At 38.3% G+C, this 16,860-nt stretch overlaps 1 protein-coding gene across 2 annotated transcripts in view; it reads right to left on the reverse strand.

Moving 5' to 3' along the window:
* Positions 1–317: 317 nt before the first annotated feature.
* ldlrad3 (low density lipoprotein receptor class A domain containing 3) overlaps positions 318–16,860 on the reverse strand; it is a 59,786-nt gene continuing 43,243 nt past the window's right edge. For both annotated transcript variants that reach the window (XM_077569552.1, XM_077569553.1), the window contains exons 5-6: positions 5,091–5,484; positions 318–3,191 (exon numbers count right to left, since the gene is read on the reverse strand). In XM_077569552.1, the coding sequence (XP_077425678.1) occupies positions 3,023–3,191; positions 5,091–5,484 (563 nt within the window). In that variant the 3' untranslated portion in view covers positions 318–3,022. The remainder of the gene's footprint in view (positions 3,192–5,090; positions 5,485–16,860) is intronic.

Consider the following 16,860-nt stretch of genomic DNA (forward strand, 5'->3'; position numbering starts at 1 on the left):
TTCAGATGAGCAATGACAGTAGTTCATTTTTTTCTTCTTTTTTTTTTTTTAAAGCAAACAAACTGTAAAACCTTTTTTTTTTTTTTTTAAAGGATAAACGGTTAAAAAAATGAATGGATGGATGGATAATATAAATATTTGAGAAAGCTCCCCAGTGATGAAAAAGAATGGAGCCGTTCAACGCTTTCATTCCACGATTGAGGGCGACATCTTGTGGATGAACGCACAACTACAGTAACAACCGTCTAACAAAATTCAATTGCTTGCATAAAAAATATGAAACATATATATTGTAAAATGTATTTATAGCCCAAAGATCCAAATTGTACATTATTTTATTGTACAGGTTGCATAAAATAAGACATTTGAACTATTTGAACTATGACACAAAGGAAACGTGACTAAAAAAAATTATATGCAGTACACGTAAGGAAATAAACCAAAAAATTGCGTCCTGAGAAATGCTTCCAGTTGCAGCAGAGTGCTATCTTTCAAATTGTTCCATTGAAAAGTGCACATACAGCATTGCGTTCCTTTGGTGTGGAAAAAGCTTAAAATTCATACCTTGTTAGTTATATGTTTTGTTTGTATTACAACGTAAATACTGCAAAGTTTAATTTACAGGGTTGAAGGAAAAATGACATACGACAAATACTATAAAAACAAATCCTTCAGTTATTCATATCATTGAAACATCGTACCACAAATTCCAAACTTAACATATTAAAGATAGACATATTTATATAACATAAATGAATACTGTTCTGTGGTTTTTTTTTTTTTGTACCAGAGCTCCCCCTTAAGTTGAGAAGTGTAAATTTGCTGACAAAGTGACCCAGATGAAATCAACAAAAATTGCAATATTTGACATTATAGAAGGACACTCCCCAGCATGAGTAATATCAGACAATATTGCATCATTGTTTTCGTAATAGTTCATCAGCAGTGAATGTTTATAAAAGATTCAAAATACAACTAATTTCCATGTTTCAAGGTATTGGAATAAAGGTATAGCATTAAATACACAAACAAACACTTTTCATTTCATAAGGAAGTAACTTGTACACAATTGTAATCAGTAATATTATGCAAGTGATAATAACATTTGGTGTATTGAAGATGGCCTGCCAATATGTATCACCCAAACATGTGATGATAGGATTATTCTCTCTAAGTTATGGGGTACCACTTTTTTTTTTAGTCATAGTAAAAAGACTACGTATTGTTATAGTACGTAACAAACTTGAACAAACACATAATTGCTGTTTGTATCTAACATAACATGGTTGGTCTTCAGATGGAAAATGACCAAAAGTGGCTGAGGAATGCTATAGCTAAATGGAGGACATTTTCATGAAATGTAATTGGTCCACTTCATGTATGGTGTGTAACCTATAGAGTAAAAAAGCAAAAAGAACAAAAAGCTATTAGAAAATACTGTGAGACTAAAAGTTTAAAAAATATCTAGCATTGCTTTTAAAGAACTCCGCCAAACAATGCCGTTGAAATACATTAAGTCTATTTAAGTACTCTTAGATTGACTGCCACTAAGTTGGCATGTAATACATTCTTTTGTACAACATTAAAACTACAAATGTGAGAACCTATAGAGCTGCTTTTGTATATTACAAGCACTTTTCCCAAGCTTAATGTTAAATTAAAATACTGTTTAGTGTATTAACTTAAGTCTTACACAAATAAGGCAACAATAGATCTGAGATCTGAAAATTTACTGAATAGAAGGTATAAAATATCAGTTTATTTTTATTTTTATACTTCTATTGGACTCACTTAAATTTTATCACACACACAACCCCCTTCTCCCATTCAAGGAAAATAATGCAAAGGTGACTTTGACTGAGGAGCCACCAAAGTGTGTTTCCCCTGAGGAGAATAACAATACTTCCTCGTCTTGCTGACACTGCCAATGTAGCCATTCAGGCTGCATCTGAGGGCTGACATGTGACTCCCATCCTTCACGGCGACCCATATCCCAAAACTCTTTGTGTACCACTGCTTGGTCATGAATTGTTTTTTTTCTTCAATATGCTGTCACAAATCAGAAGGAAAGGGGATATTTGACTGGAGTTGTCAAAATACAATAGCCCTCTATAAAAAGCCGTTTTGAGCATTTAGTCGATATACAGTAACCTACTTGATGTCCATCTTAAGGTCCAGTGTAACCGTCAGAAGTCAGGCCAGCGTCAGTGTAACCCTTTGAAATACTTCCTGTACCGCATTATAATGTAATATAAGATACCTGGCGTGTTCTTTTAATATATCTCCATTATTGAAAGGTGAAACAAAAAATGTATGCTTTTCCCTACGGCCATTGATGTGACACTGCATTTAAAAAAAATTGTAGTCAGGCCTTTGACTCCCACCTTTTTCTGTGCTGTTCATGTGCGACTGGGAGGTAGGCATTTTTCTAGCTGGAAACAATTTCTTTTTCATTTACAAGTTTAAGTCTTTTAATGCATTGCTGTGCCATTTAATTTGTGTAAGTTTGTGACAAGGCGCTTCCCACTACATAAACCTTAAGCTGGATAACAACGATATTGAATAAATCCTCAAACGGCTTATCCATTGTGATGTAAAACAATATATGTGAAACCAGCAAATATCCTGAAGGCTAGAAGAATAGATTCAACAAGGTTTGATGTAGCTTTTAACCTCAAATAGAGTTGCCCTGTTGGACTGCTTATTTACTGTTATAACACAGTGAAAATAAAAGCTTATTGAGATTCTTAACACGCTCTTACTAACACAATTAAGATACTTCTCTAAGGCTGTGGTCACTGGTTAAGAAAATAGCCGTTAATGCAGAATCAATCCAATTGAAACAAACGGCTCATTCTGAAAGGAAAATAGTTTTGAAAAAATGTCCACTAGGGGGAGCCAAGATACAAAACTAAATTTTTGAATGCTCACTGTAGGCGTTCCGTCTTCTGTATGTGTTCTCAGCAGGTCAGCGCTGTGGAATGTGCGACTTTGTGTAGTCCTGGAGTAGCTTACAGCGTAGCTAAAGCTGATCCGCCATTTGTCTACAATTGGAACCGGACTGATTGTTTGAGGATATAGTTCTGAGGGTGGGTGATGCAGAAGGGCTCTCGTAACGGGGCAGGCCCTCGGAAGCTTCTTCCCCATCTGGGAGGTAAGGAGGAGGCGGCAGATCAAACCAGGGAGGCCGACTGGAGGAAGACAAAAACACATGACGAGCGTAAGCACAAGTCACAAAGTGGCTTGAGAATAATGTCTTCATTGGACATGCATATTTATAAATCAGAAATACAATAAATAAAAACAATTTGTTTACAAGTGTTGACAATTTCTATTATGGATTGCTAGAGCAAAGGAGAGACTTAAGTACAGTAATACATCTTACAATATTGCTTCACCCTTAAAAACAAATGGCTTGTAACTAAGCACATACAATTTAGTGCATGACAAAAAAAATCTTCCAACTTTATTACCATACTGTAACGACGATGAAGTTAAATATCCCCCCATGTCTTTGTGGAGGCCGTATCTCTCAAACAGTTTTTCTTGTCGCCATAAAATTTTGAACAAGTTAAAAAATTCTCTGCAACAAGAAAAACAGTTTGAGAGCATAAAGATGGTTTGAGAGAGTGTGGCAAGTGTCTTTGCAACATTTTACAACACTGAAGGAAGCCTACCGTAAAAGCTACGCTCGCTACGTGCACCCTTGCAAGCCGGCGCCGCTCAGTGAGATACGGACCCTACGGGAGGAACTGTATATTGTGACGAGAATTTCCCAATGGGCTTGAGGAAGAAGGTGGCAGGCAGGCAGCTGCAGTTGTTTTTTCATGGAGACGAAGAAGGCTTTATACGTGTAGTGTTGATGGCAGTGCAGAATTTTATAGACATCCATACGGTCCTCTCATTCACTGCAGTGCAACACTTTCCTTATTCGTATCCAGGAGGTTTACCTTCTCCTGGGACATCATAACCTCCTTTAAACGCTTGGGCTGTTCGCCAGCAGCCTCAGAATTATCATGGCGTTTGGGCGGCATATTAAGGCATTAAAGAAAAAGCAACACAAAGAGATACTGCACTAAGTCAAACACTCAAAATAATGTAAATGGTACAAGAAAAAGCACATATGTGGAGTACTACTGTATTATATGAATGTTTTGCAGATTATTTTATTTTAAGAGAATTAGTTAATGATAAATATATTTTCCACAGAAATAAAACCAAATCTTGTGATACCGAAGGTAGGTGATTTTGCAGATAGTAGGGGTTCACTATGTCATGGCACAGCACGCACGGCTTGTTGATTTTTTGTCATCACTTGTCTATTTTCAAATAGATGATCTTGACTAGGCATGTTTGAAACCCAGCGGACCAGTTACTAAAAATAGTACCTTGTCATATCTCTTTTTGTCAATGGAAAGGTGTATACCACCAAGCTTTTTGAAGCTGAGAACTGCTTTTTGGGAACTGATTAATGCAAAGAGCTACCAGTCTGGTACAAACTACTGAAATAAGAAATGTGTTCAAATGACCTGTAATAATGGGGCTGTTATATTTAGTCGGCTGATATTAGCTCTTTTTAAATAAACCCAAAAATCAGCACAAAAAAAGTGGCTGATTATTTGTATTTATTTATTTTGTGTATACTACAACATAAGACAAAGATAATAAGGTTCCCCAAAATAGCTGGAAAATCGGCCAAGTTATTTTCTTCACTTGACTTTTATTTTTTTATTAATCGGCTGATCTGGTTATCCTATTTTTTTCTGCTAACTTTTTACATCAGCACCAGGCTAAAAAATACAAATACAAAATCATTCAGGCTGCACTTATTATTATATGTTATAACGAGCAATTAAGAATGTTAATGATTTTTCATAATAGTTTGGAAACATAAATATCTAAATGAAACATTTTATTCCAATAAAATCAAAAATTTTCCCATCACTAGAACAGAAATGTGGCCGTTGGGGGCTACCTGATGCACATGGGCAGAATGTTGATGACCCCCGCAGGGTCTAGACGATTTCAAGGCAAGCGAAGTAGGTGCCTTGCAGTTACAAAAAAGAAAAAAAGCCATACGTTTTTTTTACCTGACATCCATGACGGCCTGAGAGTACGACGGCGGTGTCTCCACTGGCTGTGCAGTAGGACAAAGCGTATCAGACAGGATTTGCAGCATCTGAGGAGACGAGCTATACTGCTCGGCTGCCGAGGGGGAGCCAGGAGAGAGACCCGGATCACCAGGATGCATGTGGCCGCGATCCAAGATGACCAAGCGGGACAGGAGCAACGGTTGGTGGTGGTGAGAGGCTCCTCTTCCACCAGTGGGAAGTAGAACGTTCCTCTTCCTCTGATGATGAAGCACCAAGGCCAGCAACGCCACAACCAACACGAAGATGATGGCACTCCCAATGACGGCGTATGTGATGCTGGGGTAGTACCGCAGACGGTAGTCCAACGTCACAAAGTCCTGACCGGGAGCTTCTGCAAGAGAAAGAAAAAGCATCAAGTGAGGATGGATGAAGCAGTATGGATGTAGGCGGTGGTAAGGAGTCCCTTACCACTAAAGAGAATGCCGTTTGTAGGGGGTGAAAAGGGAAAAGGAAGCAAGGACTGCAAGGAAGAGGCACTTGGGAGCTGTGGAGCCAAAGCACTAAACTATCTTTATTTGAAAAAGAACTCAATGAAATGGCGCCTGCATTTCATAACACGTATTAAAGTAGTTCAAAGAAACCCAAGGCTGCACTAGTTAGTTGACCCAGGTTAAAATCGGAGTGATCTGAGCAACCTCCAATAAAACATGCTCTATATTTTTGGGTTACAGATAAGAGAGGGTAACAGAGGATTCAAGGTACGAGGTTACAGTTTAATTGCTAGAACAGGGTTTCCATAAATTACTGAAGTTTCACACTGAAATAGAAAACTGTCCTGCTGAATGAAATAAAAGAAGGGACTGCTAGAACGCCAGTAAGCACTGCATCTTATTATTCTACACACACAATTAGGAAATAAATAGCTCTGAAAGATAGTATTAGAATTTGAATCAGGCTAAAGCATGCGTAAATCAAATTTCGGTACGACTGTAATGCAATTGTAAAAGGAAAGTAGAAAGGGACGAGTTCCTATTTATGAAGACACTGCAGGCAAACAACTCTAATGAGGAGGGAGTATTTTATATTACCAGTAGCTTTTTTATGTCAAATTACAAAAGTGCCTCAGGCTAAGGCTATTAACATCAAACTGGGTCCCTCATAAAAAGTTCAAAACACAATCAAATACTTATTTCTGGGCTGCGTTGGAAAGTAATGTTTCACTGCCTGAATACACTTTGTTACAGCTCCAAGTGTGACTTTGTGTGGTCCGTGTTGCTTGGCAACCATGCAAACACTTTGTTGATATGGCCAAAAGAGCTTGACAGGAAATGACCAGTACAAGATACCTTCAGGTTGCTATAGCAAGATCGTGCTTCCATCTGGGAGGCTTAAAGCCGGAAAGAAAGGAAACCCTTTGTACTGTTTTGAAGTTTTGGGGGATTACTAGCACTTGAGGGGTGTCATGTTTTGCACCCCTGACATGTCATAAATTTACAGGGCCTCTAAGAATATTAGCAGAGCTAAAATCAACTAAAACCTGCATGCCAGATGCTTCCTTCTATGTTTTATTATAGCTGAGGTACAAGATACAGCATAACATTTACTTTACATTTAATAGTATGCAAAACTGTTGTCTTGTGCATCTTGTGTGAGTCTTTCAGGTTCCTCGTTGCATGTTTTCTCTGTCAAGGCCCGTGGAGGCTTTTGAATTGTATGTGCATGTACGTGTGCGCACATACTGTTGAATTCCCAACAACGAGCAGTGAGGCATGCCACCTATTCATGTAGTAGTGTGTAGTCAAGGAGGCATGCCTTAATTAATTCTAATGTAATTCAGATGCTCCACCCGCCCACTTTCTAAACGAGGCAGCAGACAATAAAATAAGACCCATCTCCCCCTCCCTTGTGATTTAAAATTGGCCAGTACTTCATGCTACCTATTACTTGCAGATTGGACTCTTAGCAGAGAAGCATTTCCATAATTACCTGGTTTGACCTATTAAGACCGGGAGCGCGTGACCGCGCTTCTACAGTTAAAGCCGCTGTGTTTTGACCAAATCTTTGTCTCTTATTCGATTGAAATCAGAATATGCACGATAAGGTGACCCCATAGCATGTCCTGGAATTTTATTTGAGCGTTAATGGTTGACGCAGATTTGTGGGAGTAAATAAATGATGCGATTGACAACGGCGCGGGAGGTATTCGAATCAGTGCAACGAGTCGACAGTGACATACTATTAAGAAATATGTTTGTAGACAATGAAGATGTTGAAATTTTTGACGGCTTTGTAACGGAATGGATGACGAATAATTACCCCGATCCCCCGAGTTTATTACAATTGCGCGCGCTCCAGTGTTGAAGGTAAATATATTTGGAGTTATGCACCCGCAGATGCAACATTTGTTTGTTGATTTTAAAAATATATATATTGAGGGTTTATAAGATTAAACTTAGGTTTGTGTGAACACCACAGGTGTACCCTCTAAATTGTTTTTGGAATTATGTTTCTATCTGCTTCAGGAGCTGATATATGTTTTTAATATTGTTTCCAGGGAAACTTCCAAGTTTTTGGGGGTGACTCAAAAGTCACCCATAAGTTTTAGAGGCATGGTTTTTGCCAGGCGCTTTAGGCCTTAATGGGTTAAAAAAGCACAAATGCAGACACCGCACCATCATTACCCGAGTCTGTCTATCAGATGTCAATGCAGTCCCGTTGGGAGTGCAGACAAATACACACAAAGGGAAATCATAGTGCTGCAACATTAACAATGGGGGCTTGATCGGCACATTAGCTGCAGAGGCTTGAAAGGCGGTTGCAAATCACACAGGCGGTGAAAAAAAAAAAAAAAAAAAAAAAGAACGCGACTGAGGCAGCCTGCCTCCATTTTTTTGGTGAGAGAAAAGAGGTGCTGTGTGTCAAAAACCGTTGCGTGCATAAGACATTAAGTGGGATATAGACACACGTACTGATTTTTAACATCGCTGATTTTTAAAGGATGTGTGCCTCCTACTTTTACAGCTTTCTCACACTACACGCAACTCCAATGGTGCCTGGAGACAGGAGTAAGAACATTTTCTTAACATTTGTTCACTTTGGCTTAAGAACACAAAATTGACATACGAGTGCTGTATGGCGGCATGTGGCTTAACTCACTTCACAACAAGCGGCACTTTGGCACATAGCAATTTTCAAATATACTTAAAAAAAGAGGCTTTTAACTTTTTATTGAAAATCTCAGCTTAAGGTTGCTGTCAAACTAAACATAAAACAAGGAGAAGTGCATGCTGTGTATTTAAACCACCCAATAGACACATTGGCTATCAATTAGCATCTACGTGGCAAGGTTGTTACCCTTTAAACAACAAATACCAGAACACAAACATACAACAACACTTGTGGAGAGATAATTAGAAAATACGCATAAGCATATAATCTTTATCCTCTGCAAAGAATGACTATTATTCCTGCTGTACTGAGAATCTGAGTTCAAGTTCAAATTTATTTGTGTCCCCGTAGGCCAATTATTGTTGTAGCAAGCAGTGAACAACATTTGAGACAAACAAAACATAAAGATTAAGAACATAGAAGGTTTAAGAAAATACAGTGTATACTGAGGGGAGGAGCTGAGTCTACAGTCTACATTATGTCTGTCTTATACAGCACCCAGGTAGCTAAGTTGCACACAACAGAATGAGCAGCACATTGTGCGTTGACAAAATTGTGAAAAATGTGTAATTATTTTAATTATTCATGACGTCATTGCCGTATGTAGATATTTGTAATGTATGTATAGAATGCTATTTTTCTCATTCAAAACACATTACAAATTACACTAGTAAGATGGAACACATTAATAGCATTTCCATTAATTTCAATAGGGAACGATGATTTTAAGTTAGGAGTGTTTTGAGTTATAAGCATGGTCGACTGCCCCTCTTTTTTTGATTTTAAAGTTGAACATTTTATGTGAATTTTGAACACGCTGGCTTGTATTTAAATTGTATTGAGTCTCATCACTTGCCTTATTCTTTTGTGATACTGGTGTAAGTTTTTGTTGAAACTTTGTGAGACGCTTTGTGAGATGCTATATAATGTTTATTTCCAGACTTGTTGCTATAGCATTGATGGGCTTGGTTAGTGTTTTATACTGTAGGATATGTGGAAGTTTAAAATCTTAATCAGTTCAACTTCTGATGAATATTTTAACAAATGTCTTCATACTCTGTCTGGGCCTAACTGAATGTATCACGACAAGTAAATCACACAAGCCCAGGGGTAATGTAATGCACACAAGCATAAACACACACACACAAAAAAATCCCTCCTGCTGTTTCTGCTGCTTTAAGTATAAACATGTATGATCATCTTACATACAATATTCACGATGCATACATGAAAAGTCGTTCAGATAGCGCTCAAGCAGATACTTTTTAAGGTATATCAAAGAGAAAATCTTAACTTGCTCTTCTATTTCTGGATTATAAATGAATATTTTTGCACATTGCCATTTTAAACACAGAAACCAGTGAACATGAAACATTCATTGTAGTGCACACTAGCCTTCATCACATAAACCTCTTGTGACAGGTGAGCTCATGGTACATGAAATTCCCCACCAGTGAATCTGACCAGGCTTACTTTGGACCGAATGTAATTCATGCAAAGCTGTCAGGAGGATCAAAGTTGGACCTTGCGGTTCCCCAGTGGCTTTCACACCTTCACAAACAGACATGAAAAGCTCGGGTTCTCATCCACAGATGTGCAGGTACGCTTCATATTCGTACTAAAAGCGCTCATACACACAATGATGACAATGGCGTGAGGTGACCCTGAACAAGGTATTAATGTCCCCAGAGCACAACAGTGTTGAGGTGCCCTATTATGCCTGCAATAAAAAAAATATTTTTGTACTATACCTTGGCAAAATGCCAAAAATATTGCAGGCTTTTTGGATGAATAAATACTTGATGTCGTGATGGAGTCAAATATGATTCCGCATCTGGTAAAGAGGATACACTTGAACACAAATAGTTCAAAACACCATTGCAATGTTCATAATGAACTGTAGTATACATTAAGTTTTCATAAGTGGAGGGTGGCTGGGGGATGCAAGCTGCAGCCTTTCTACTCTGCCACTTGTTTTACAACAGTGAGCTGTTTTCCACATCTCTCCATAAAATACGCCCCTTCACTGTCCTTGCTTCTTCCTGTCGACCACGTTCTTGTTTGCACTGTTGTGTCTTCCTGCATTCTCTCTCTCTCTCTCTCTCTCTCTGTGTTGTCCTCTTGTTGGTAATTTACTGTACAGTAATTGAAATGAGATGCAGAATGCTTTGACCACACTCAGGCTAGATGATGCTTCAATTATAGTGTGTATAGGCTGTAAAACACTGAAAGTATCAATCTACTCTCCTTCTTTCACTGCTGGTTGCATCCCCATATCCCACCACAATCTTGGCATTTCACCTACCTCGATTGCAACTTCCTTGCTTTGTAGGTATCAAGGGATATACTGTATAGAAGGAGAAACAGATGTGGAACCAGATGTCTAACAGGTGAAAAAGAACTTTTTCAGTAAAGTCCACACATTTTATCTCCCCTTCTGTAGTCTCGGGAGAGGTATCAGCATTTAATTGGTAACAATTGGCAACGCCATAAAGAGAAACTGCTGCTGTATGCACTCATTTTGTGATGCTCTTCACTACATTGTTTTGCGTTTATCTCCTCATTTTACAATCCATTGGTGGCGGCGGGGTAGAGCCAGTCCAGTAACAGTTCGAAGAAGAAAATGCTGATATATATATATACAGACGCTCCCCTACTTACGAACATTCGAGTTACGAACAACGGTACATACGAACATTTCTCCGCGTACAGTATGTCGAAAAATGTTCGGAAAGAGATGCTGTAAGTTAGATTTTGTATTGCGCGTAGTGCTTCTTTCCGCCGCTAATACCGACGCTTGGCGCTGTGAGAGCTCATTGGAGGCTCAGCAACGTGTCGAGGAGGAGGAGGAAGAAACGCCGGTCCCCATGGAGGAAATAACTTTTGAAGCCGATTCCAGCGACGACGAAGAATCTCTCATGATATAAAATCCTCCTCTTCCTCCTCCTCCATCATCTCCTTAAGCATTCATTTTATTTATCTTATTACGTACATGTACATACTGTGTGTGTCTCTCGCTCTCTCTCATCAACATACAAAGTACAGTACAGTACTGTATGTATTCTCTCCATTTTATTAAAAGTTTTTTTCAGTACAAACCAATGCAGGTTACTTGTACAAGCCTTAAACATACTTATATAAACCTTCAATATACTTATATAGGCTTTAAACATAAATTATAATACAAAATATAGCACTGAAGCAACTTACGAACAAATTCACCTTACGAACGATCATCCGGAACGTAACTCGTTCGTAAGGTGGGGAGCGTCTGTATATATATATATATATATATATATATATATATATATATATATATATATATATATATATATATATATAGTGATGTTATTGCCATATGTAGGATCATAACTTAAAAATCATAATGTTTACGTTTTATTAAGGCATACTCATTACCCCTTAGTAGATCACTGAACTGGTTCGTGCCACAAAAACGGCCACTGTCCTAGCTGGCAAAGTCAAAGAAGATTTGAATGTAACAATCAAAGAAATGTCTGGGGCCACCACAAGCGTACAAAATAAACATGGTCTGAATTAAATGTAAAAAGTGCAATCAACAGCCACCAAGTTGCTCAAGTTAAATCTGAATTGTGTGTTCTTTTATCCTCATTGGCTACGGTACTTATTCATGCTCGCAAGCAACCAATTGCCAGGACACATTTAATCAAAACGAATGATAAAGCACCATAAATTAAAAATGAATTTTGGATGATAATAAACTTCATATGACTTAATTGGCACACTTAAAGCACTTCAGAAAAGTGGAGATGTCGAAATCCACTACTTTTGCATATTCCTCAGAGAGGTGATAGGCACTGTGAAGTCCCGCTGTGTGTCTTCAGCACGCTAAGACCTATTTCACATTCATAAAGAACTTTCTTTAAAATGACTCAAATGTGAAGGGGGGGTGCGGGGATTAGTTATCATCCTTCGGCTACAGTTTTCCAGGTTTTGCTAATCCAAGTCTGTCCACGGCTGATAGAAGTTGGTCACAGCTACACTTCCTTCCTCTCATTGCGCAGTCACTTTGTGTGATGCTAATTACAGGTGGGGGGCTGCTTGCTCCTTTGGCAGCTCGGCTGCCACAGTTACGTTCACTTCTGTGTGATATAATGAGATGTAGGAGCAGAGGGACTTCGCAGGCTCAGAATATTCTGTCCTGTATGAGGTGAGATGAGAAGAGAAAAAAAAGAGATGAAATGTGAAGAGATGAAAACCACTAGGGGGCAGACATATCACATGCTTCTGTGCACATGTAAAAACTGGGTAATTTTAAAAAGAGAGGGGGTAGTAGCACACACCATCTGGCTTCACACAGCTCTAATAGAAGTTCACTTTGGCAATTAGCTTCCATTCTATATGCTAGATATTCCATGCCCACCAGCTACACATACTGTACAGGATATTCTATAATCACAATCATTCGCATCACATCTTCATCAGCTTTAACAGCAAAACACAAAAGTTATTGGGTAATTACTAATCAGTCTGTGCAAAAGACAGTCAGGGTTAATTAGATTTTATTTTATTTTTTTAAACGTGCATCAGTAGGGGAGAGCAAGTGTAAACGCCAAGGACAAACAGAACTTTGGTTAGATTCTGGATGAAGGTGTCAACTGTATTTTCACTTTTTGCCATTTTAAGTCAATATCAATGAGTTTAAATGAAAATATTCACCCTTGGATCTGTCACATTTGTTTTGCTGTTTGAATCACAATGGAATTTTCCCCAGCACCAAAAATGGCACTAAAAAAAACAACAACTGCTATATACAGACATACTGTAGCTACAAATGAGTTTTAGTTACAGGGCGTCCTCAAGTTCCGTTCCTACGCTGGCGATGAAACCCGAATTTCGACTTAAGTAGGATTTCGCCGTTAAAGTCGATATTTACTTCAAAATATTTTGTGTTTACGCACGGATATTTATTGCTGACGGCCGACAGAGCTAATTCAAGCTTAAACACAGAAATGTGACGCGCCTGATGGCGAGTCGACCGGCTGATGGACGTCCGTTGCTGGAGGTAACAACAGCACAACTTTAAACAACTTTAAAATGGCGTGATTACTGTGGGAAATTCTACGGACGAGTTACGGGCGCCGTAAAGTCGAAACGACGTAGGTCGCGTGCGACGTAGCTCAAGGATTCCCTGTATATTAGGGGTGTTTGAAAAAATCGATTCGGCAGTATATCACGATATTACAGTGCGCTCTTCTCGAATCGATTCAATATGCGGCCGAATCGATTTTGAAACATAAATTTTTTATGGGAATATTCAACAAAACGTCTTACTTAGGGTTAGGATTTACGCATTAAGCATAGAAGAATGTTATATTAATGGAACATTAAGCCTTAATATTTTATTTCAGTGCTGTTCAAACATGAAACAGACTGCAACCTAAATTTTCAGATGTATAAATACATTTTCATACAAATCTTACAGTGTACATGTACAAGTTTACTGATTAGTATTTTTAAATTTCGCAACAATCAATTTATAGATTCGTATCGGGATTAATCGGTATCGAATCGTGACCTATGAATTGTGTCAAATCGCCAGATACTAGGAAATTCACACCCCTACTGTATATATTTTTTAAACTTTCATTTTATTATTTTTTTGGCTGCATCAGTACACTATTTTCATATGTCCTCTATGTACTGTGGATAACAGATAAAGTATGACTACAATTAGATTTGTAGAATAGCAGCAATCAAAGATCATCCTCTACTCAGTTCACCTAAAGTCACTATTGCACTCGAGATGCTTGGCCTTTGTTTTTCTGCTGCTGTATATTTGACAGAGACGTCTGACAACTTAAAATTAATGGCTCGTGAAACAAACATCTACAGCGCACAGGTACATTTTAACAAGCAGAATGTGGAAACACTTTGTTACACACAATATTGTCATTGATGCTTTCATTAACTGGCTGATTGGCACAGTCAGTGTATTAGTACAAAATGATATGATTAATTCCTTTGAGCAACACTCAAAACAAGTGACTGGTTGTCACACCCCTAAAATGGTATTAGTGTTTACATCTAATCTACTAATGACGCATTTACAAAGAAAATGATGCTCAATTATGTCAGAATAAATAATGTGATTGTTATTGTGGTTGCAATACTGTATGTAGTGGTTTAGAACTGCAATGCATCATACTGAGACCCTTTAAAAATATATATAATAATAATACAGCAAATTACCTCATTTGATCGACACTGTCACTGGGACATTAGTTTACCTTTACTGCGTTGTGGTTGTAGATCGCAGCAGGATAGAGCTTTAATGCTTTCTTACAGAGAGATGTTTCTAATATTTTGGTTGGCTCATTTAGCTTCTTGAGAGTCGAAATACTAGAAACTGCTATCTGCAGTTCCAATACAGTTTGACACAACTGTAAACCAAAACCAATGGTTATCTTTTTAATGGCAGAGTTCTCATACAGCTCTTGCACTACTACATCTCATTAGATTGTGAAGTGGGTCTTATTACTGAAGTGTCTATTACAGTATAATGCAACTTTGACACTGTTGAGCAACTTTGCCCTTTAGTTTAATTGAAGACTGAATTCCTCACGTGTGAATAAAGTTATGAATGTCTTTTTTTAGATGGTTTTGCCTCCTCGCACCACTAGACCCTTGCATCATATAAGTGATATAAGAACATGAGCTGATGGATGGATGGCATGTGATCACCCATGATGTTATGAGTTGTTATTGTCACATGAACCTCTATAGGGTCATGCAAAATTGACTTGACTAACTGACAATTGCTATCATATGACACACACATGCCTTGCTTATGTTAACCATTCAGTGACAGGCATATTCTAGTGCTGAGTTAATACAAATGTCTCTGCTGCTGTGTGCGAGCATGTACTGCATGCCTGTTTTAATCATCATAAATAGAGAAATAAGGATTTAATGCTCATAATGTGTGTGTATATGTGGTATAATGTCATCACTTCTGTTTTATACTTGGTGTGTAAAAGGGGTTGTCATGCTTCATGGGACCTCTATTTGCCTGTCCTGTAATAACTTGCTCGCTCCATTGCTTGCTACTATCGGAACCACCATAACACTTAGTCAAAGCTTACAGTTATAGGCCAGAGGATAGAAGAGGGTGGTGGGGATAGGCTGGAATTAATATATGAATTCAGCATCGGGTAGAGAGAGTGGAGGGACACAAAAGAGATGGAAGCAAAAGATCACACGCATTTAGAAGGTGTTGAGTGTGAGAAGATGAAAATAGAAAGCAAAAAACAACCTATAGTTTGATCAGAGGATTATGAACATCTCGGCATGTACAGTAATTGCTATTCAGAATAATGATGACTTCCATATTTCTGGATGTGGAATTACACATGTATCGTTAAATACTGATGTATGCAATATATAGAATCGTTGTTTTCAAACCTCAGAGGTTTGACAACAAATAGGGTTTGACTGCATACATGATTAATGCATGATGTATTCTGAACCACATGGCTTTATCTGTGCTATTTTACATGAATAATAAGCCCTGAGAAGCTACATCAACAAAAACAGTTGCTCTCCTCAAAACCTTTAAGTGGTTGATGGGTTGCAATACCGTCCTGCTGCCCAGTTTCTGAGTAAGTAGAGTACAGTTAGTAACTGATTACTTTGCGTTGTAACAAAGTGTCACTTCTTCAGTGTTAGTATTCATAGGTTTTTTTCTTCTTCTGCGTTTTTTTTAAGGATCTGGGACACAAAAAAAAACATCCAAAACTTTCATTTTAAGAGCTGGTTTGGAGAGAACGAAGGAGAAAGGTTGCTAAGGATCATTGAGGCTTTGACTACTGGATCATCCTGTCATGTCTAATGGGTACGGTCACCATGGCAACTATTCTTTTGGGCTCAAAGGTTATTGGAAGATAGCCTGACAGTGGATATCAAGCTCAGATGTGCCTGATACATGCACATGAGTACACAGCTTAGACTTGATTGAAATGGCCAATAGAGAAGATATAGGATCCATTTTGGGTTTTTGGTATCCTGAAGCATAGATCAGCCAGATCAACCAGAGACCCCCTTAGATTGCTGCCTGTAGCAACACAGAATAAACACCAGGCAGGATGTCAAAAAGCAGTCACACAGGGAGTCACAGACATGTCTGGCAGACTGAGAAGCAAAGAAGCAGATATGGGATGACAGACAACTATGGGAAAAAGTGAAAATTATTTAACAGAGGTAGCGCTAAATAGATGTGGAAAGACTGTAGCCTGAATGTAGCCATTGGCAACGGTAGCAAATGATCAGAATTTCAACTTCATGGTTTTATGGAGAAATGAATCATACTTTGGGATATAAAACGTATAACGTGAAACGTATAAAACAGAAGAGCCCCCTAACGTGGTGCCCAAGGCCACATGAGCAGCCCACGTGCCTGTTCTAAGCGCATCCCACCATTGATTGGACATTGTTTTTTCCTAGGAATGTTGTAGAAGTGATCTTTCGAAAATATAAATACTTTCAGATACTAATGTTACATATTGATATTTAGCTGCTTCCAAACTTGTTACATTAAATCATTGTCACAGCTGCCAACCTG

This window comes from Vanacampus margaritifer, chromosome 6, assembly GCF_051991255.1.
Source record: "Vanacampus margaritifer isolate UIUO_Vmar chromosome 6, RoL_Vmar_1.0, whole genome shotgun sequence".
In the NCBI taxonomy this organism is placed as follows: Eukaryota; Metazoa; Chordata; class Actinopteri; order Syngnathiformes; family Syngnathidae; genus Vanacampus; species Vanacampus margaritifer.